At 41.3% G+C, this 22,469-nt stretch overlaps 1 protein-coding gene across 1 annotated transcript in view; it reads right to left on the bottom strand.

The window, feature by feature from the left end:
• The window catches only part of XPO4 (exportin 4), an 85,636-nt gene that overhangs the window by 31,002 nt on the left and 32,165 nt on the right, over positions 1 to 22,469 (bottom strand). Inside the window, exons 5-9 of the mRNA XM_060234812.1 lie at positions 14,337 to 14,453; positions 10,225 to 10,378; positions 3,872 to 3,984; positions 659 to 816; positions 291 to 465 (exon numbers count right to left, since the gene is read on the bottom strand). Of these exons, the coding sequence (XP_060090795.1) occupies positions 291 to 465; positions 659 to 816; positions 3,872 to 3,984; positions 10,225 to 10,378; positions 14,337 to 14,453 (717 nt within the window). The remainder of the gene's footprint in view (positions 1 to 290; positions 466 to 658; positions 817 to 3,871; positions 3,985 to 10,224; positions 10,379 to 14,336; positions 14,454 to 22,469) is intronic.

Raw genomic sequence — 22,469 nt, 5'->3', positions numbered from 1 at the left:
GTATATGGAATACACACACACACTACATGCCCCACTGCCCTGAATAATGGCAGTGATTACAACAGAGTTTAAACATGTGCCAACTGGTACTAAATTCTAACCCAATACATATTATCAGCTATCCTTAAATGAAGCTTCCCGCCTCTTACATATAATATGCAGATATAACTAATTTAAACTAATTAGTATTTAGAAGACCAAGTTAAACACCGCACAAACAAGAATTAAAATACAGCAATTAATATCAGTATTTTGAAATAAGACATTTGAAGTTCAAAGTCAGTACTTACCACTTCTTCCAAAGCAGCACTTCTTCCAAAAGAGCAAGTGAGGTGTGTGAGGCAGTTAACGAAGGAAGAAAATAATTCATTTGGAATGGCTGTTAATATATTGCGAGGAAATACAGTGATCAAATTGCTGATTATACTGGATATTCCAACTGCTTCAGAGTCCTCTATTTCAATTCTGCAGGAGACATTTTTGTGTGTTTGTGTTAAGTCAATCATTCTGTTCAACATCAAGCCTACTAGGCTATCTTTGGAAAGATATCTTTAAGTAGTTCTATGTCACAGTTCAAACTACAAACAACAACCACGAGAATGCAAATCCCTCCCTCCCACTACAAACCTGAATTCTAGTAAGCAAAGTTATTACATACCCGTTGATCGTGTTGAGCAATCCCTCAATGAAGTGAGCTAAGTAATCGACTTGTGAGCTCTCATCAGGAAACACTGGCCCATGAAGAGAGGCTAGCTGGGCTAGGCACTGCAGCGAGTCTTGTGCCATATCTGTGTCTTCTCTAATTTTTCGATGCACCTTTTAGGAAGCGAGAGGGTTAACACCACATCGAGGGGGAAAAATAAGATGTTCTTTTACCAGTCACATGGCTTGTAATCCTAAGGAGCACACACACAAAAAGCTTTATCTAGTTTCTCTTGATATCAAGTTGAATTAGACTAAATAATTACCAGTTATTTACATCTTTCAAACCGTGCTCTTAATATACAATCTTCACAAGTCATATTTAATTAGTTAAAGCTAACTGGGACCTACCTACATGTTGAACTGTCTATGCATGTTGAGTCTTAAAGAGAGAAACAGATGCCAGCCAGTCAGACACGCTGCTAATTCTAAAAACAGCAATAATGACAGCCATCTGTATTATGCTAACTATGCCTGGGCTACAGCGTCTTGCTAAAGTTAGTCGACAAGTTCAATCAAGATTATATAGATGCTTCTTTAGCAGAGGTAAACACGGAACCCTCAAGAAAGCAAATACAACGTGTAGCAAAATCCTTCAGTTGCTTTTGAGATAACTTAATGAACAGGACTGTGCTGCTCTCAGGTACTAGCTTGCCTTTTTCAAAAATAAATCATCTCGGTAAACCAGTATTCATAGAATCACAGAATTACAGAGTTGGAAGGGTCCTCCATAGAATCAGAGTCGGACATCTAGTCCAACGCTCTGCACAATGCAGGAAATTCACAAATACCTCCCCCCCCCCACTCCCGTGACTCCTGTTCTGTGCCCAGAAGATGGCAAAGGATTCCTGGCCAAATTGGCCTGGAGAAAAATTGTTTCGTGATATATCTGACTGTTAGCGGCAACATATGGACATAAGGGGTCTTGATTGAAAGAAAACTTATTCTTACATACATGTAAAGCAGAATATATTGAATGTGATGTCAAGTTATTGGGTTTTATCCAGGATTCAGGTGGATGTGGATTTTTGATACATCTGTCCCCCAGCAGTTCCTGGCAGCCCTTGGAAAGTTAGTTCTTAGGGTTATGAGACCCACATGGACAAACCACCGAATGCTGGAGTAGGTTGCAGTAAGGAAGGGGGGAAATGGAAAAACTGACCCCCTTCTCTTCTACAAGCACACCTCCACTGACAAAAGAGGAAGGGTATATCCATCCCCTTCCTCATGGCAGCCCCCTCCATCAAGATGGCTATTTGCTTTTGGGGGACCAGTGACACAAGGGGTTGACTTTCTGGGGTGAAAAGGGATTACTGAAGGGACAGGAAAGTTGCAAAGATTCTTGCTCCATCTGCTGGCAAATAGTGGCACATACATCTGCTGACGCATATGAATCTTGCCATTTGTTATAATATAGTTATTTCAGCCATTATTAAACCAATCTGTGTTTTAAATATTCAAGTAAATGGCAAACAGCCAAACAGTAGCAGCATTTAAACCAAAAGATGGACATATTTTTTTAGTCTTTAATTTTTAATGGGCGTGTTTACATTAAACACAGCAGTCATCTTGGAAAGATTAAATGACATCAAGATTCTGGAAAGTTAAAAGGGGAATAAAAGAGAATATTAGATTTTCTGAAAGGCAAGCAGATAAATAAGATTTGTAATGGCCAGCTGTGTTCTTGATAATGATGAATCGAAGCATGAACTCCTCAAAACGAGTCACAAATGTTGCAAGTAAACTGCAAATAAGGAATCCATAAACACAGTGAAGAGTTTATTGTTTTGGCAATCCTTGAGTAACAAATAAACTTACAGATATCAGTCATGATTACTATAGATTTAATATCCAATGCTGATCTAAATCCAGTTTGCTTTTGATATCCAGTGCTGAAAGTTTAAAAGCGAAGTACAAAATTCTAAAAAAAGTTTTAACCCAGAGGCTTAATAAAAACAAAATTAATGTTAGAAAGGGTTAACCTGTAAACTCAATAGCTATTTGCTTGAGGAGGTTTCCAGCTGACAGTAGCAACTGTCTGGGTTGTCTAGACAGCTGTTCATATTGTGTGCAGCTGTTAAGTGGTCTGCCGTCAAGTTTTTCACCTTTTTGAAAATGCTTGAGCTAGATTAAAAAAAATTGCAAGTAACTATGTACACAACAACAGATAAAGTTGTTGAGAGAATTAATATGGTGTACCAAAGGTTTACTATAATATGCTATTCATCATCTAGACACAGTTTTAAATATACTTCTTGCCTTTGAAAGCAACACCCTCAAATTCCAACAATACAGAATTCTATTTTGGGAGATAAACCTAAACTGGTTTCTTCAGAGATTTTCCAAGTCAGTGATTTAATATTAAAAGCACAGAACTTTCCCTCTAACTTGCATAAGCTCTACAACTAATGCTGCAGTCCTGTGACTACTTACTTGGAGGCTAAGCTGCATTTTATTTAATAAACAGAACCCTGGGCAACAAGGAGCTCAATTCAAAGCACTGAGGGCTGCTTCCTATATAATCTCATGAATTCTCACTTCCAGAAAAGCTACATGCACACTTAGAACATGTGAGGCACAAAGATGTAAAGCACACAGATACATGCATACAGCTGTCAGACACAACAGCAATATCAATATTGCAAGCAGTATCTATGGAAACAATTGCCCTGTGAGGAGTAAAATTTAGTGTGCTGTTTTAAGTATCAGGCCTCTCTGCACAGCAAACAGAGATTAATTAGTCTCCTTTTCACAATCAGCTGGGAGATACTTCATAGAACATCAATACAGATAAAGCTAAGTAGCTTGCCCAGCTCCTGCTGCAATGCCTAAAAGCAGTTAAAATTGTTCCTGATTTCATTTGCTGCTAGAGCTACCAATATAATCCAACAAGCAAAAAACTTACCATTTCATTAATACTTGTTCTACAAGACAAGCATTTATTAATTTAGCACACACACAGATACATCATTAGCATCTAATTTGAAAAAAACCTAATACATAACTGCTTGGCAAAGCACAGAACTACATCTATTCAACTATCTTACTTGAATTCATCCTACCTGATCACAAAGGAGGGAAACAATCCAACAATGGTCTTAGAAAGGAGAAGAAGCAGCAGCAGCACTTCTTGGCTACTGAATTAGCAAAACAGAAGAATGAAACTTACTGTAAAGAAAAGCTCCATAACTCTGCTGTCCAGGAGGGTCTCGCGCCAGGACTCTGTTGGCTTTAGCATCACATTTTGTGAGGATTCAAACATAGCTATATAATGTCTGCCTAGTTATCTGGTGTCAAGGTCAACAACAACATTCCAACTTGGCTTAAAAAAAAAGAAGAAGAGATCCCAGATACAACAGGTCCCATTCAGAAAGAATGCAATGGAAACAAACTTTAAGCCTCTTCGCATACACAGCATAATTCATGCATGAGGACAAGGAATAAAAGGTATTATGTACTGAAAAAAGAGAATGCTGAAGGAATGTCAGATAATAGCGATCACAATGACAAGACATTTCACAGCGGCACGATCACTTTAATAATCATCTGGATGTGACAGAAGGTGAAAAGGAAACAAAAATGACAGGTATTCAAATGTGTATAAAACATGTTTTTAAATATAAAAACCCTCTATTCATAAGTAGCAGGCTGGTTTTATGAAGAGGCACAAATACTTTGAAAAATATTTTCAAAGGGTAGCCATTTGGGTCTACAGTAGTACAGCTAGATTTTAGGCCAGTAGTACCTTAGAGACCAACAACATTTTGGGGGTATGAGTTTTTAAGATTCAAAGCTCCTTTCATCAGATGTTGTCGCTAGAGTGCTACTGGACTCAAATCTGACTGTAGTACTTTGGAAGTCTCTTTACTGATACACAGTACAAGAATGTTTGCCAAACTAAACTGATTTTATTTCTCTGCTATGCCAAAAGCAAACAAAAATGCTACGTGCTTTGCTTGCAGAGCAGGATTGATAAACAAGCAGCATCTTTTTATTTATTAAAATATTTACAGACCACCTTTCCTTGTGGTTCACAAATCACATTTTAAAAAAAATATAAAAAAGCAAGCTGAACAAGTGCTGAAGCTTTGATGTCTGAAACAAGGATCAAGTTCAGCACACTAAAATTTTAAAAGAATGGACAGTCCTCTAAAATAGACATGGACCAATACTGCTTAGAGTTATTATCAAAAACTATATCTGACATCAACTATCACACACAAAAGACAGCCCAAAATATGTTAGCATGATTCCCGTACGTTTGTTTCTGTAATAAAATGACAAACATGCAAATCTATTTGCATTCAATGCTGTGCACAAGTTACAAGTTATGAACATTTACTGTATACATCAACTATCCAAAAAGCCGCATGCCATTCAGCCTATTATTTGCATCTTCTTTTTGTCACCCATAAAAGAGATATTGAGTTCCTTTCAGTTCTTCCATTAAACTGAAACAGGAGACATGCCTTAAGGGCAAAACCTCTTACGCAAACACATTTTGTCCAAGCCACATGGTACCAGCTTTAAGGCCCCCAAAGAATAAAGAATATTTCATTTATTTCAGACCTAGAAAGGAAATTAAAATATACACTAATACTGCCCTATAATTTGAGGGGGGGGGGGTCTGAAGAAAACAAAAATCTGAAAACTGCAAGCAATTTAATATGCAAAAGTTTAATGTTATTGTAATGCAACTATTTTTAAACAGTATACATGATTTTTAATGAAAATAGACTTTTTTTTTACATATCATAACAAAACAAACACAAAAATCAAAACACCTAAAAGCAAATGCAAAACAAATTGAGAAAAAGCTTACGTCTGCTTAATCTATCAAATTGGTATTGAGCGGAGGATGAAGAGTTGTTGAGTGTAGATTACCAAAAGGTATAAATGGACTGCATAGAAAGCATCCCCACTAATTTGATTTTTTGCTGCTCTATTTTCCACAGGAGTTTGTACAACATACTAATAGTAATTTTGCAGTGGATTTCCAGTGTTGAGATATGATGGATCACTGCTGTTTAAAATTTTTTAAATGGTTTATGTACCAATTTTTTATTTTCTTCTGTAAATAAATGTATAACAAAGCCACCTTTGGATCAAGTATCAAATTAAATGAAGTTAATTCACTTTGAGGACTTTATAAATAGGGTGTGCATATGTGTTAAGTGTTGTCAAGTCACTTCCGACTTAAGGTGACCCTGTGAATTAACATTCTCCAAAACATTCTATAGTTAGCCATTCTCAGGTCCTGCAAACTGATGACTCTGGCTTCTTTTATCAAGTAAATTTATCTAGTGTATTCCTGTTTTCCTCCTGCCTTCAACCTTTCCTAGCATTATTGTCTTTTCCAGTGACTCTTGCCTTCGCACAATGTAATCAAAGTATGATAGCCTCAGTTAAGTCATTTTAGCTTCTATAGAGAGTTCAGGCTTGATTTGGTCTAGGACACCTTTATTTCTCTTTATGGCAGTCCATGGTATCTGTAAAACTCCCCTCCAATACAACATTTCAAAGGAATCTACTTTTCTCCTATCAGCTTTCTTCACTGTTCAACTTTCACATCCATACACAGTAATGGGGAATACTATGGCATGAATGAATTTGATCTTGGTTGCCAGCAACACATCCTTTTTCTTGGTTGCCAGCAACACGTCTTTTCTAGCTCCTTCATGGCTGCCCTCCCTGCCCTATAAATAGGGTATAATTTGTTAAAAGATTTATTGTCAGAAAGCTGCCCTGGAGGGTTCCTGAACTACACTTCTAAATTATCTTAGCAGGCTAATTTACCTCCCAAAATAAAATTTATATGATCAAAGTAATAATTATTCTTAAGAATAAGAATTAAACACAGTCATTTCTAGACTGTTTTTAAAAGCTTTCTAACATAATATTAAAACATAAGATTTCTGGCCTAGGAAATCTATTCTGAGTTAAATTTCAGAACACTGCCATTTTAATTTTGGGTGAGGGAAGGCAGCTTTCTAGACTTATAATTCTTACTTTAATTTTAACATAAAACTTCAGTGAGGACTACACTGCGGAGCAGACAACAGCTCTTAGATGTAGAACTCAGAATGAGTGCCAAAGTTACAGCTATTTACTTTCATTGAAAATAAATTTTGTATTTCAGATTATGGTGAGACACATTCTTCTAATTTGTAGAACGGTAAGGCTTGTTTACCCCTTTAAATTTAATACCTATATAGAGAAATAGAACAAGCTACCTAATTATTTAGGCAGTTCTAAATATTCAGTTCAGTTCATTTATTGTAATTAGCCATTGGCTGTTAAAAGTCTACAGAAATCTCAAGGAAAAGCAAAGTAAACTAGAAGTTTCTAAATGGAATAATCAACTAGACTGGATCACTATTATGGCTCCAGGCAGAGTATCACTGCTGATCTCTTACAGTTCAATCCTAAACAAAGTTGCACCTTTCTAAATTCACTGATGTCAGAGTTCTTAAAAGGGTCAAAACTGCTTCATACTGCATTGTTAAACACGGTTAAAAACTGAGTGGGTTACAAACGTAAGTCTTCCATTCCCTGTTCAAATTCCTCCTCTTCCCATGTTGGCTTGTTATACCTTAAACTAAACTAACCCTGGCATTTCCTCTCACCCAGGGTTTGCAAATTTATTTCAAACCTGTGAACGTTCAGTGTAGGTGTAACATTAATAACCAAACAATAAAAAAGGGGATGGAGTGTGAAAATCCAGGGTCCACCCATCTCTACTCTATGAACCATGATTAGGAGAATCCGCAGCATGACGCATAAAATCATCCCTACGCGTTTTTAATGAACACAACTAGATACCAACTAAAAGCATACCTCTGTGCATGCTTTGATTCACTGCCACTACCTCTGCAGTCTTTCAGTGCACAAGGGCAACACACAGGAACCATAGTGGGAGGTGACAGTGCATATATAATGTGCCAGGATAAAGGAACTGCATTTCTGTGCTCCTATCCTTCCCAGTTGCAGGTAAGTCACGCCCCTTGTATTTCTACAACATTTTCTTACTTAATTATAATTAGTATTTACATATAAGTTCCCTGGGGTTCAACACCAACTTGCATAGCTCACACAGCTCCATTTAAAAATCCACAGGTATATATCATAAATTACAAGAAGGAACCCACAAGGACTTGCAGCAGGTATTTCCCCTTCCCCCACTATTTCCTCTTTCCATTACATATATGAACATATGAAGCTGCCTTATACTGAATCAGACCCTTGGTCCATCAAAGTCAGTATTGTCTACTCAGACTGGCAGCAGCTGAGGTTTTTCACGCCTATTTGCCTGGACCCTTTTTAGTTGGAGATGCTGGGGATTGAATCTGGGACCTTCTGCTTACCAAGCAGATGCTCTACCACTGAGCCACCGTCCCTCCCCTAATGACCCTGAAAGAGCCCATAGCCTCTTCCCTTTCCCTGCCTCCTCCTTTCCTTCCCATCCACAAACAACCTAACTTATCTGCCTCCTGTCTTCAACTACATTTATTATTACATTACTTCATTTATACCCCAACTTTCTCATCAATGGTGACCCAAAGCACCTTATATCATTCTCCTCTCCATTCTATCTTCATAACAACCCTTTGAGAAGGTGTGGACTGTAAGTGATAAGCCCTGGAAAAGGGCCCCTCCCCCAGGGTGGGTGAGAAGAAGAAGCCACCTGTCTGACCCTGCTTTACTCTGCCAGGGAGGAAGAGGCAACCTGCCTAGCCAACTGGCTAAGCGCTGTTTTCTTTGCTTCATACAGGCTCCAGTGAGCTTTCCAGGTTTCATGCAGACCCTGGGCAGGCGGCCACCTCCCTCACTTTGTGCGGGACTTGTGCAGGCCTGGCACCACCACCTCCTTTGTCTTGAAAGGGCTGAGTGCCGCTTCCATGGTTCTGTGTGCAGTTCAGATGGGCCAGGAGCCACATTCTTTGCCTCATGTGACGCTCAGATAGCAGAGCCAGGCACTGCCACATCCCTCGTCTTGAGTGAGGCTCACACAGGGCGAGCTGTGCAGCGTGCTGTGGCCTCCTCCCACTTGTGTGGGGTTAGGGCATGTGGGTACTGCCACCTTCCTAACCTCAAGTGTGGCTCATGAACAGCAAGCATGCATTCCTCAGCTCAGGTGGGCATCACTGCCTACCTCATCTCATGCAGGCTGGGTGCTATGCAGCCATAGAATGCTATGCAGGGCTTGGCTAGGCACACATGCCTGCTGCCGCCTTCTTCATCTCATGTGAACATCAGGCAGGCCAGGCACCACTTCCTCTCTCATCCTACATGAGGCTCAGGTGGGCCAAGATGTACCACCTGCCTTGTTTCAGGCAGCAGTGAGTAAAATGAGCTTCTCACTTTGTGTGAAGCTCAGATAAGCTGGACATCACTGCATTTCTTGCTTCACGCTGGGCTTGGCAGCTCTATAGCCTCTGCCTTGTGCGGGTCTTGGGCTGGCTAGGTGACCCTGCCTCTCCACCTCTCTCACGAGCTTGGGTGCACTGTGGACACCCACCTCATGCAGGGCTGAGGTGGGCTAGGCACTGCTTCGCTTCAAGCCCTAGCCTTCAATCACAATGCTTGGTCAGCCTAGGTACGGGGAGGTCACCGGCCCAATGGGAGGCATCCTGGCTCTCTTAATGGCCGATCCACCCCTGTCTGTGACGTAAATTAAGCTGAAAATGTATAACTAGTCCAAAGTCATTCAGTGAGCTGCCACAACAGAATGGGGATTTGAAGCCTAGTCTGAAACTCCAACCATTATACCATACTGGCTTTCGTAGAGTGACTGCTGTTGAACAGTAGGAAGCAGCTGGACCTGAGTGAGTCATGAAAGTCACTGTAGTGAATCCCCTGCCAGGCCTGACCCAAATGAGCCATCCCTGCTGCTGTGGTTGCTTAGCAACAGTCACTAAGGGCATCTGTTTCTTAAAGTTACAAATGTTCCTTTTATCATTTTGGGTTTTTAGCCCCTCCCCCCCTTTTTTTTAAGATTTCAGATTTTTTCCTGCAAACCTGGGGTTTTCTTAAAGTTTGTAGAAAGGCCCATCTTGTCTGTTCAGAGGTCCAATCTCTGGATTTAAGTATTCTCAGATTTGGCCAGTTTGACCATTAGAATATAGATGATGATATCGTTGGGTCTAATTTTTTAGAGACAGGAACAACTCTGAATGGGGCTTCCTCCAGCATTTCTCTGGTGAGCAAGGGAAAGACATACAGAGTAGCAGCTTCACCACAGGAACTTGTATGTTATTGTACAACCTCAGATAATTAATAATTAAGAAGAATCTTAAGTCTGCATCCTCCAGTCTTAGCAATCCCATTAGTAGGAGAGCTTCAGCCCAATAACGCTAGATATAATTATGACTGATAGGTAAAACACACACACACTGCGACTCACAAGTAGTATACATTTGTCAATGAAGTAAGAACAAATATTCTGAATCTTATGGTTCTCTCACAAGATGGCTGTTCATAATCTTTCCCACTAAAAAGTAAGGGTCCATTAAAAAAGGATATAATTTGGAGGAAGAAAATTCCAGCTTAAGACCTGATTGGCTAGTGCAAGGTAACGCTGAAAGACTGAAGACATCTGAGCATTAAGGTTTTCACACCGGCTGAATTCCTGTAGTACCTCTACTGTGAGCATGAAGATCTGACGGAGATCATCCTCCTGTACAATCAAGATAAGTTCAAACATTTTAATAGTCTTGCACTTGGACACTCTAAAGTTAATCAGGCTGAAGAAAGAACCAACAGGGCATTTTTCTTTCTGTATTTAAACAGTCAAATACACTTATGTTATTCAGTGTTCAATACAGTTAGACAAAATTTGTTCAGCTACTTGTACAATAGGCAACTATGCCTAAGCTATTAGAAAACTGAAGAATGCCTTAAAATAGTCAAGCACCAAATTTCAGACATACAATCTGCAACAGTATATTTATAAATAATATTCCACCTCAGGATACCATCAAAACTACAGTAAAATATTAGAGCCAGTTTGGTGTAGTGGTTAAGTGTGCGGACTCTTATCTGGGAGAATCGGGTTTGATTCCCTACTCCTCCACTTGCACCTGATGGAATGGCCTTGGATCAGCCATAGCTCTGGTAGAGGTTGTCCTTGAAAGGGCAGCTGCTATGAGAGCCCTCCCAGCCCCACCCACCTCACAGTGTGTCTGTTGTGGGGGAGGGAGATAAAGGAAATTGTGAGCCGCTCTGAGACTCTTCGGAGTGGAGGGCGGGATATAAATCCAATATCATCTTATTATTATTATTATGGAATGGATTGATTGTCCCACAGATGGCCCCATTTAGATACAATAATATGTATTATCTACATAGCAAATATACTTGACTGCTCCCATATATGGCAAGTTATTTAATTTACTTTGGGGGTTTTCCTCTTGTTCTCTCCGTTATGTTCATTCATCATGCCTCTCCAAACAGCAAAGCAAGAACTGGTTTTTAGTATATGTAGTCGTTGATGCCACATTAGTTTCACCGGGTTGAAAATAAAACTCTCCCCCCATTATGTGAACAGAGAGGCACTTCTGCTCAGAGAAGAGAGAAGCCATTTTTGACAGATAGCAGTTCCATGTGCCATATCCCATGTGGTCTCCGGGTTAGCGGAGTGGTGGACCAAGCTTGCAGAGAGAACCCAGCTGTGTGCAGACACTGGTGATTTAAGAGGGTTCTACGAAGCCCTGAAGGCAGTATATGGTCCATCATATCAGGCTCAGAGTCCCTTGCATAGTGCAGACGGCCAAGTGCTCCTCACAGACAAGGCATCCATACTGAACCGGTGGTCGGAGTATTTTCAGGTTCTCTTCAGTGCCAACCGCGTAGTTCAAGATTCAGCAATCCACCTCACCCCACTTCAACCGGTGAAAACAGAATTGGATGAGATCCCCACCCTAGAAGAGACTGTTAAAGCCATCAAGCAACTGAAAAGTGGCAAGGCAGCGGGAGTTGATGGAATTCCACCAGAGATCTGGAAGCATGGGGGCACAGTACTACACAGCTCACTTCACAAAGTACTTGTCACCTGCTGGGAACAAGGCAAATTACCACAGGACTTTCGCGATGCAATCATCATCACCCTATACAAGAACAAAGGGGAAAAGTCAGACTGCTCCAACTACCGGGGGATAACCCTGCTCTCCATCGCAGGCAAAATCCTTGCCAGAATACTCCTGAACAGACTGGTGCCCACCATTGCAGAAGAACTCCTCCCAGAGAGCCAGTGCGGCTTCAGAGCTAACAGGAGCACCACCGACATGGTATTTGTTCTCAGGCAGCTCCAAGAGAAATGCAGGGAACAGAACAAGGCTCTGTATGTGACTTTTGTCGACCTTACCAAAGCTTTCGATACCGTTAGCAGGAAAGGCCTGTGGCAAATCTTGGAACGTTTAGGATGTCCCCCAAGGTTCCTCAGCATGATCATCCAGCTACACGAAGACCAGCGAGGCCAAGTCAGACACTGCAACGACCTCTCGGAGCCCTTCCCAATAGGCACAGGTGTAAAGCAAGGCTGCGTTCTCGCGCCAACTCTCTTTACGATCTTCTTTAGCATGATGCTTCAAAGAGCCGCAGTAGATCTAGATGATGACGATGGTGTATACATCCGCTATCGCACCGATGGCAGCCTGTTCAACCTGAGGCGACTAAAGGCACACTCCAAGACAATGGAAAAACTCATCCGAGAGCTACTGTTTGCTGATGATGCTGCACTCGTCTCCCACTCGGCATCAGCTCTGCAGCATATGACGTCCTGCTTTGCAGAGGCTGCCAAGCTATTTGGCCTAGAAGTTAGTCTGAAGAAGACAGAAGTTCTCCACCAGCCTGCACCCCAGGAAGATTATCACCCTCCCTGCATCACTGTGGGTGAATCAGTTCTGAAGACCGTCCAGCAGTTCAGCTACCTGGGGTGCATCATCTCCTCAGATGCCAAGATCGACAAGGAGATTGACAACAGGCTGGCAAAGGCAAACCGTGCCTTTGGCCGACTGCACAAAAGAGTGTGGAGCAACAAGCATCTGAAAAAAGGCACAAAGATCAATGTTTACAAAGCGGTTGTGATGACAACCCTCATCTACGGCTCCGAATCGTGGGTTTTATACCGTCATCACCTGCGACTCCTTGAGCGCTTTCATCAGCGCTGCCTTCGCACCATCCTCAACATCCACTGGAGTGACTTTGTGACCAACACTGAAGTCCTCAAGAGGGCGGAGGTTACCAGCATCGAGGCACTGCTGTTGAAGACGCAGCTGCGCTGGGCAGGGCATATTTCTAGGATGGAAAACCACCGCCTTCCCAAGATTGCCCTGTATGGCGAACTCTCCACCGGCCATCGAAATAGAGGGGCACCAAAGAAGAGGTACAAGGACTCCTTGAAGAAATCACTTAGCACCTGTCACATCAACCATCACCAGTGGTCTGATCTAGCCTCAGATCGCAAAGCATGGAGGCACACCATCCACCAGGCTGTCTCTTCCTTTGAGAACGCACGCATAGCTGGTCTTGAGGACAAAAGGAGATTGAGGAAGAATCGCACTGCTACAGCACCAACCCCAAATCAGACTTTTCCCTGCAGCCGCTGTGGCCGGACCTGCCTGTCCCACATTGGTCTTGTCAGCCACCAGCGAGCCTGCAGCAAACGTGGGCTATTGCACCCTTCTTAAATCTTCGTTCGCGAAGCCAAGCCGAGAGATCCCATGTGGTTCTCCCAAATCTCCTCCAAAAGAGGGAGATGGTAAAAGCTCTATTCCACAAATACCACTTTGTTTCAAAACTACAATTGAATTGCATTATTGGTTAAATTAGGGGTGTCAAACTCATTTGCTTTGAGGGCCAGATCTGACATAAATGAGACCCTGTCAGGCTGGGCCATGTGTGTCATAAAATGTAATGCCAGGTAGCAGAGATATAAATTTTATAGAGGACACAGACAAATGCAAAAAAAACCAACCTTAAAATAAAACATGCTTAAAACAGTAACACTCTTTGGTCTTTAAGGTGCTTTCTTTGTATCTCCCATGCAGTCCAGGCAACTGGCAAAGGAAGCTATGGCTTTCTCCTTCCTTCCCCAGGGGACCAGGAGGGGGAGGAGCCTCAGCCAAGAGAAGAAAGACTTTGGCTTAGTAGCTCTGCTGTGCAATTGAGAGAGCCTGGCAAAGCAAGTTCTCCCTCTCCCCCCTTCCTCACCAAGGGAGGAGCCTCAGTCAATGGAGAAAACAGAGGCTTTGCTCTGTAGCTCCTGTGTGATTGAGCAAGCCTGGCAAAGCAAGCTGTGATACATAAGGAAACAAGAGAAAGGGGAAAGGAAGCTGATGACAGCCAGTTGCTTGGGAGCCTGATAAGAGCCTTCCAGGGGCCTGATTTGGCCCCTGGGCTGCACATTTGATACTCCTAGTTTGAAGTATATATAATTTAATATATTCAATCTAACAATTGCTTATATTTATGCATGCTTGTTTCACATATTTATTAGTAAATAAAACAGTTCTTCTCTTATTAATTCAGGTGGGTAGCTATGTTAGTTTGAAGCAATAGCCCACTGGGCTCAAACTTTGTTCTTTCCTTATTAAGAATACTTATTAGGAATATACACGCTAATGCCATTAACTTACTTGAAATATTCGTTTGCAGTTACCATGGAATTCCATACTAAGACCAATATTGCTGGTTTTGCTTGAACTTGAGAACTCACTCAACAGTGCTGTTAAAATAGAACAGGCCAGGGTTTGCTGTGAAAATTGAAGGAGAAGATATTTAGAAATCTGAATTACAGTGAAATAATATTTTCAAGTGTCTCAGGTTGTGATCAGACAAATTAAACACAACTGTGGATCAAGAATTCTCCATTAATTCACTGTGACACTTATTCTTCTAGAGAAATCAAAATGTTCAAATACTCTGTGTACCAGTGTTAAAGTTTCAAAGTTTAGGTTTCTAATTGTGAGCTTAGAATTCTACATCTAAACTCACAACTACGAATTTTATGTTTTGAGAACCAGTTAATTAATTGGCCCAAAATAAACATAACACTCCTAAGAGTATTATTAAGAGATCAAAAGCAGCTACAGGGTTATGTGCTCCCCTGAGCACTTGAATACAAATGCCTCCACACTCACACACAAACACTATGCTTAAAGGTAAGAGCAGGACCAATGGGAGGAGACCAGGAAGACTGGCCTAGGTCTCTAGCTCAAAGGGGTAGAGGTCTCAAATTTAGGCACCTGTTAATTTTCTGGGTTAATCTGATAAATTCACAACTTGTTCTTATGAACATCATGCATCATCATTTTTTTTAATTTATATTATGGCTAGCATCCTCAAAAGCTGGAAGTGGCCCAAGCCTCTCTGGGTATATCTATACTGACCTTTAATCATGGTAAATGTTAACCAGGTTCCCACTTGGCATATAGTGCAAGTGTAATAGTACTCCCTCTGTTAAATATGGTTAAGAAATAGGGAGAGTTCAATGCACTTATGTACTCCTTTTCCTTACTCCCCTTCCATGCATGAATTCCTCTTCCCTTTCATTTTTGCCAGTGAACACTGCAGTATAGCATTTCCAATGATGTCTTCAGTTCAAGCTAATTTGCAAACTCATCACTAACTAGAATCAGAGAGTGACATTTGGTTGCACTGCCCAAGCAGAAGGCACTTTCCTCATACATGCAGCAAACATACAGTTCCACAGTGTGAAGTTTCTACATCCCCCTCTAAAGCCACCTGAGAATCCTGACCCTCTGGAACTATGTGGAGTTTTTTTGCAGGATGGATACAGAACATCCCAGACACACATGTTAACGCATATCTCCAAATATTTGCACTTCTGTAGCTGGATGTTTGGCTCTAAGTCTCTGGTAGCAAGTTAACTATGATTAATGAAAATGCTGTGATGGATACAACACTGCACCATGGTTTGCTCTGAAAAAGTGGGGGAAATTTCCATAAGAGAAAGGAAAGAAACACACAAGCCCATTTGGCACTCTATATCTTCCAATCATGGTTAGATCAAGCTCTGTTTGGTAAGGAGGAAACAACCTTTTGGGTTCATATAGATCATAGAATAATAGAGTTGGGGTCATACAAGCCAGCTAGCCCAACCCCTGCAGGATTCCTGAGGCAAGTTTGTGGGCTGGGCAAGGAGCACAAGTTCATGGCCTGCTCCTGATGACTTAACCTTGGTGTTCCTGCAGAATAAAGTCTGTACCAGACCATTCGGAATCTATGCTGGTTAATCTTTCTCCTGTATTTAGGACTGGATTTAATGCTAGTAATTAAGACATGGTATCTGCCTTCTTGTGGAATTTCCCATCATCTGCTCCCTTTTTGTTTTCCATTTAGCCAGTGATCTTCGACCTGTCTGCTTGGTCACTATACAGCAGCCATTTCCCCGTATTTCAAAAGGACCCACTATTAATAGAGAGAAAGGGAGGACACCTGTATCTCTCTGCACACACCCTGAAAAGAGCAACATAAAATCAAGGCAAGGTCCCTCAGTGGTAGAGAGCACAGGCATGTTTATGATTCAGCGTTGACTTTTCTCCTCAAGGAGGACCCACAGTGACTTACAACATTCTCCTCCATTTTATCCTCACAACAAACCTGTGGGGTAGGTTAGGCTGAGTGACCCAACAACCTTCCGTGGCAAAGTGGGGATTCAAACCTGACTCTCCCAGATCATAGTCTGACACTCTAGTTTAACCACTGCATCACCCAGGTTCACAGACCTCCTTTCCCACAAAAACTCTCCCTTATGATTCTCCTCCTCACCGCCAGCCTGGCTCAGTCACCTTTGAACACTTTAATTGCTGCCGGGACTAATTGGTTGCTCAGTCACCATCACCAGTCAGTCCTTTACCACTCCATACATACTTCCAAGCACAGAAGTCCCACCCCCACCCCATAACATCGTAACTGTCTCCTCATCTTCTTGAGAGCGAACATGGCATAATGGTTACAATGTCGGACTAGGCTCGGGAAGCCTCAAGTTTGAATCCCCATTCTGCCTTAGATGCTGGGTGACCTTATCACACGCTTTCAACCTATCCTACCTCACAGGTTGGTGATTTTCAAGTTAAAATGGAGGAAGAGAGAATAACATTAACTGCCTCAGGTCCCCACTGGAAAGAAAGCCGGGGTATAAATGAAGCAAATAAATACACTAAATTTTCTTTAAATGCTGTGCTGCAACATGATTTCCAGTCATGTGCCTGCAGCTCAGGGTGTTCCATGATGAGGTTAAAGGTGAGTCCTAAGTCAGAAAAGACGGAAAAAAAAAAAAAGAAAAGACAGAAGATCATTGGGCTACATGACATAAGATATTTTAGAAGAAATGAATCAATTCTAAAATGTTTTCACAAACTTTTTCCTCCATCTCCAAAAGATTCCAGTATTGGAACAGAATTTACTTTATATAAGAACATAAGAGAAGCTATGTTGGATCAGGCCAATGGCCCATCCAGTCCATAACTCTGTCACATAACAGCCAAAAAACCAGATGCCATCAGGAGGTCCACCAATGGGGCCAGGACACTAGAAGTCCTTCCACTGCTGCACCCCCAAGCACCAAGCATATACAGCATCACTTGCTCCAGACAGAGAGTTCCATCTATATACCTTGCAGCTAATAGCCACTGATGGACCTCTGCTCTATACATTTATCCAATCCCCTTTTGAAGCCATCTATTCTTGTAGCTGCCTGTAGCTGTAATTCCATGTGTTAATCACTCTTTGGGTAAAGAAGTACTTCCTTTTATCAGTTCTAACCTGACCGCTCAGCAATTTCATTGACCGCCCATGATTCCTTGTATTGTGAGAAAGGGAGAAAAGTACTTCTTTCTCTACCTTCTCTATCTCATGCATGGTCTTGTAAACCTCTATCATGTCATCCCTCAGTTGATGTTTCTCCAGACTAAAAAGCCCAAAGCCTTTTAATCTTTCTTCATAGGGAAAGTGTTCCAACCCTTTAATCATTCTTGTTGCCCTTTGCTGCACTTCTTTCCAACGCTATATATTTTTTGAGGTGTGGTGACCAGAATTATACACAGTATTCCAAATGAGGCCGCACCATCCATTTATACGGGGCACTATGATACTGGCGGATTCGTTTTCAATTTCCTTCCTAATAATCATCAGCATAGTGTTGGCCTTTTTTATTGCAGTTGCACACTGTCTTGACATTTTCAATGAGTTACCTACAACAAATCCAAGATCTCTCTCCATCAATTCAGACCCTATCAATGTGTATCTATAGTTAGGATTTTTGACCCCAATGTGCATTACTTTGCACTTGGCCACATTGAACCTCAGTGGCCACGTTGATGCCCACTCGCCCAGCCTTGACAGATCCCTTTGGAGGGCCTCAACATCCTCCCTGGTTCTCATCACCCCAAACAATTTAGTGTCATCCACAAACTTAACCAATTTGCAGCTTACTCCAAACCATTAACAAACAAGTTAAAAACCATCAGACCCAGTACTGAGACCTGCGGTACCCCACTGCTTACCACCCTCCACTATGAAAATTGCCCATTTATGCTCACTCTGTTTCCTATTAATTTTTTATCCACAGGAGGACTTGTCCTTTTACCCCATGACTACTGAGCTTCCTTAGGAGCCTTTAATGAGGAACTTTATCAAAAGCTTTCTGGAAGTCAAGGTAAACAACATCTATTTGGTCCCCCTTGTCCACATGTTTGTTCACCCCCTCAGAGAACATTTAGAGGTTAGTGAGACAAGATCTTCCCTTACAGAACCCATGCTGAGTCTTCCTCAATAGCTTTTGTTCATCAATATGCCTACTAATTCTCTCTTTAATAACTGTTTCCACCAACTTTCCCGGTATTGAAGTCAGACTGAATGGCCTGTAATTTACTGGATCTCCTCTGGAACTCTTTTTAAAGATGGGAGTGACATTAGCTACCTTCCAGATCCACAAGTTCACATTTGCATTCTTTCAGAACTCTTGGATGTATGCCATCTGGGCTTGGTGATTGATCAATTTTTAAACTGCCTACTAGCCATATGACCTCCTCTCTTGTCACTTCAATCTGAGTCAGATCTTTCAACACCCCCAACGAAATCAGTGGTTCTGGACTGGGCAAGCACTTCTCATCTTCCACAGTGAAGACAGGCAAAAAAAAAATTCTCAGCTATTTCCCTATCGTCCTTCAGTGATCCTTTTACCCCTTGGTCATCCAACGGCCCCACTTCCTCCCTGGCTGTGTATGTGTGTGTATATACACACACACACTATACATACACACATCAGTACAGAAACCAGCTTTACTAGAAATAGGCAGGAGTCTTAGGGCACCTAAAAGACTAACAATATTTTTAACTCCAGCATAAACCTTCATGGACTAGGTAGTTGTGTAACAAAGAGGACCCCAAGTCCACAAAAGCTTATGCTAAAATGAAAACTTGCTAACAAAGGCACCCTACTATTTTTGCAAATTAAAATAGTCACCCCTTGAATTTTACCAGAACACTGGGGGTGCTGGGAATGCTTTGGATCCACACAGACATTCCGTATACAAGGGAACAAGCCTGGCAAATGAAATACTTGAACTGAGTGGATTCTAAAAGCAATGGATTAGACACAGATCCTGGCTTTGTGGGACATTTCAGCCATCTCTATAAAGCCTTATTTGTCTGAAAGGGCAGCATGCCATTATGAGTCAGTCAACTCTTACTGGTTCACTGTCACCCTTATATAAGATTCCAGTTTTCAAGCTCTGAAGCTTTAAAGTTTTGCATTGTTCAGACAGGATTATTTATTAGGGAATGGTCTAGCATCATCCAGTGTTTATTAATCTCTCTGGTAAACAAGGCTATAACTAGGTGGGGACTGTACCCCCTCCCAGATCTGCCAGACTTCTCCTGGTCGCTAAAACCCCCTCTCCTCTTGTTTATGCTTCATTAATTAAATTAGTGTTCCCAACCCTCTCCAGGAAAAAAAACCCAGTTATATGGGCCTGCTGGTAAGACAGATCCTAGCCAACACCACAAAACAGATTCTAGCTAATACCTTAATAGGAGGATTTTTTTTCTATTGTATTTTATTCCACTCTTGCTCCAGGAGCACAGAGTTCTTCTCCATTTTATCTTAATAACTCTTTCAGGAAGGGAGTACAGGCTCAGTCAGGATGACTAGCCCACAGTAACCAAAGGCTGTGGGTGGGGATTTTTGAGCTCAGGTCTCCCCAATGCTAGGCCAATGTTTATGTAGCCTGAAAACACTGAAACAGCATCCATGTCATGGAGTCTTCTGAGAAACTGTGAGATGCAGGCATGGAATAATGCACTCATAATCCATACAAAAGAATTTGATCTAAAACTGCCAGTTGCATGAAGTTTGTACTTTTGAAATATATGCATTATTGTACCCTTTCCTCCACATTTGTTCAATTTAGTTTTTAACTCACCAAGTTATTCATGAAAATATCACTACATCTTTACTAAGGAAAGCTCTAATATGCCCAAGTCCTTCGTATGTTATATTAGTATTAAAAGTACCATATTTTGGTTCTTTGCACAATGGAGATATACACAATAGATGTATACAAATACTGGATTTACTCCTAGACTATTTGGAGCCAAGGTGCCATGGATGGACAGAGGAACAGGAATTGTAAAAGGGTCATGCATGCCGGCAAGTGTCCAAGGGTTAAACGGAAATATGCACACTACCTCTGAACACCCGAAAGATTAAAGTCGTGATGATACTATTTATGCGAGGTCACCCAACAGCTGACACTAGTGCCATCCACCCACCAACTGCAACATCTTTGTTCAGAAATGCCTCTGATGTCAGTACCTTGACCCCACAGACAGCTAGTTATCTCAGCTAGTATACACAAAATTAACATTCTTCCTTACTGTATGAATCCCAGACAGACTGGGGAGGGGAAGTCTTTTATGTGCAATATGCCTTTAAGCTTTAATTTAGTAGCCTATTGCAATACTAAGTTTGGTGCACAAGTACACTCTAAGAAAAACTTTCTTTTCTAAAAGTACACTCATTGCCTGCTCCAGGAATCAATGCTTGTTATAGTTCTAGTCTTAAAGTGTGGTCTCAGACAGTGTTCTAAATCCTGGTTCTCCTTGTCTTTAGCCCATCACAAAACAACACCCTACAATCTTGCTAGAGTAGCAGACCTGCATCTATGTTTTGTACTATCAAAGAAAATTCCATTTGTGGGAGGAAGTTTTTGTTTTTGCTAATTCCTCCTTCCTACATCCCACACTATTCCTGGAAGTCCTGAACTCAGGAAAAGGATTTTGTGGAGCACCGTGGGTTGCAGCTGAAAGAAGGAGTCAGGAAAGATCAATTCCACAGAGCTCTACTTGTGGTCCTTTGGATCTTCCCAATTGGTTTCTACTGCAGTACTATATCATTATAGTAACCCAGTGCCAACATGTTCCTGATTTTCTGGTTAAGATATCAGAGCATTCCCTACATGAATTCTCCCTGCCTTGCACGGCTTGCTTTACACATCTGCACTGATGTTAACCATGATTAACCAGAATTGCCTCATGATTTGCATAATCCCTTTTAGCACAGAGCACTCCATAATACACTATGATTTGAGTGGAGAGAGAGAGAAGAAGGGCAGGGAAGTAAACAACCCTACAGTGTATCTTTCATCTTCTAACCATGGCTATACTGACCTTATATTTATACCATGTGAGTCTGCAGAGATCCTGATAATGTGCCATTAAATTTGATTCTTCAAAATCAGACACTAAAACTGCTTAAAAGGTCAGCTTTTGATAATAAGGTTAAAAAGTAAACTTTTACAGAATGTACTGGAGACAGAACATTAGTTTCATACCAGTGAAGAGCACATCTCATGAAATGAGTCTATCTCACTCACCAGAAATTTCATAAGTTCCACCACATGAATAAACTACATGCCCAAACAATAACTCCATCTGACAAAATAAAATAGTTCTCTTGTTTGGAGAATGGATTGTCTCTTAGAATAGCCTGGCACTTACCCCAGTGGGGCTTTACTACCAGGAATATACTTTATAAAAGTTTGCCATACTTAAAAGAGACTTTCAGCTGCTCTAACAGAAGATCAATGAGAATGTGCAAAGGGAGATTAACTTGGCAATCAGACACCCGGTTGAAGCAGTGCAGTCCAGACAATAATTCTTTTTTTTAATTGAAGATTTAATGCACCCCCCCTCAAAAAAAAAACCCGCTTTAGAAACATAGGAAATGTATTGTACTGGAAAGTGTACTTCTGTGTGTAACTGTGCAATGACATGGTGCAACTCATGCCTGCAAAAAGAACATCATTTAAAATGAAAGTTAAAAGTCATAATGAATGTTTGAAGGGATTTCACACTTGTGTCTAGGGGCTGCTGGTGGCATACGTGCACTACTTTATTTGAGTGGTTAGGTTACAGAGGATGAAAGGGATAAGAGTTCAAAGACTGCTTAGGAAAATACAGGGGCTAGTGTACACCTGTCCAAAATGCAGAATATAATCAGAGAATTAATTTCAGCAGCTAAAATTGTTGCGCTTCCATCAGACAGTTGTGCTCCAGTCCCAAGCGTGAAAAGCAGCACTTGGCTGTGTCCAGTAAACTCTATAAAGCACTTAAACAGAAAAGGACAGGAAACAAAACCATCTGGAAAATGCCACTTCTTTGTATCTACACCTAGAGGAGTGAAAAGTTTTGATGCACTTTAGGGCAAAAGGTTTATGTGCTTCATAGTTGTATTACTACTGCAT

Source organism: Heteronotia binoei, chromosome 3 (assembly GCF_032191835.1).
Source record: "Heteronotia binoei isolate CCM8104 ecotype False Entrance Well chromosome 3, APGP_CSIRO_Hbin_v1, whole genome shotgun sequence".
Lineage (NCBI taxonomy): Eukaryota > Metazoa > Chordata > Lepidosauria > Squamata > Gekkonidae > Heteronotia > Heteronotia binoei.
The sequence above is the reverse complement of the archived record's forward strand: the minus strand, read 5'-3'. Positions and strand labels throughout refer to the sequence as shown.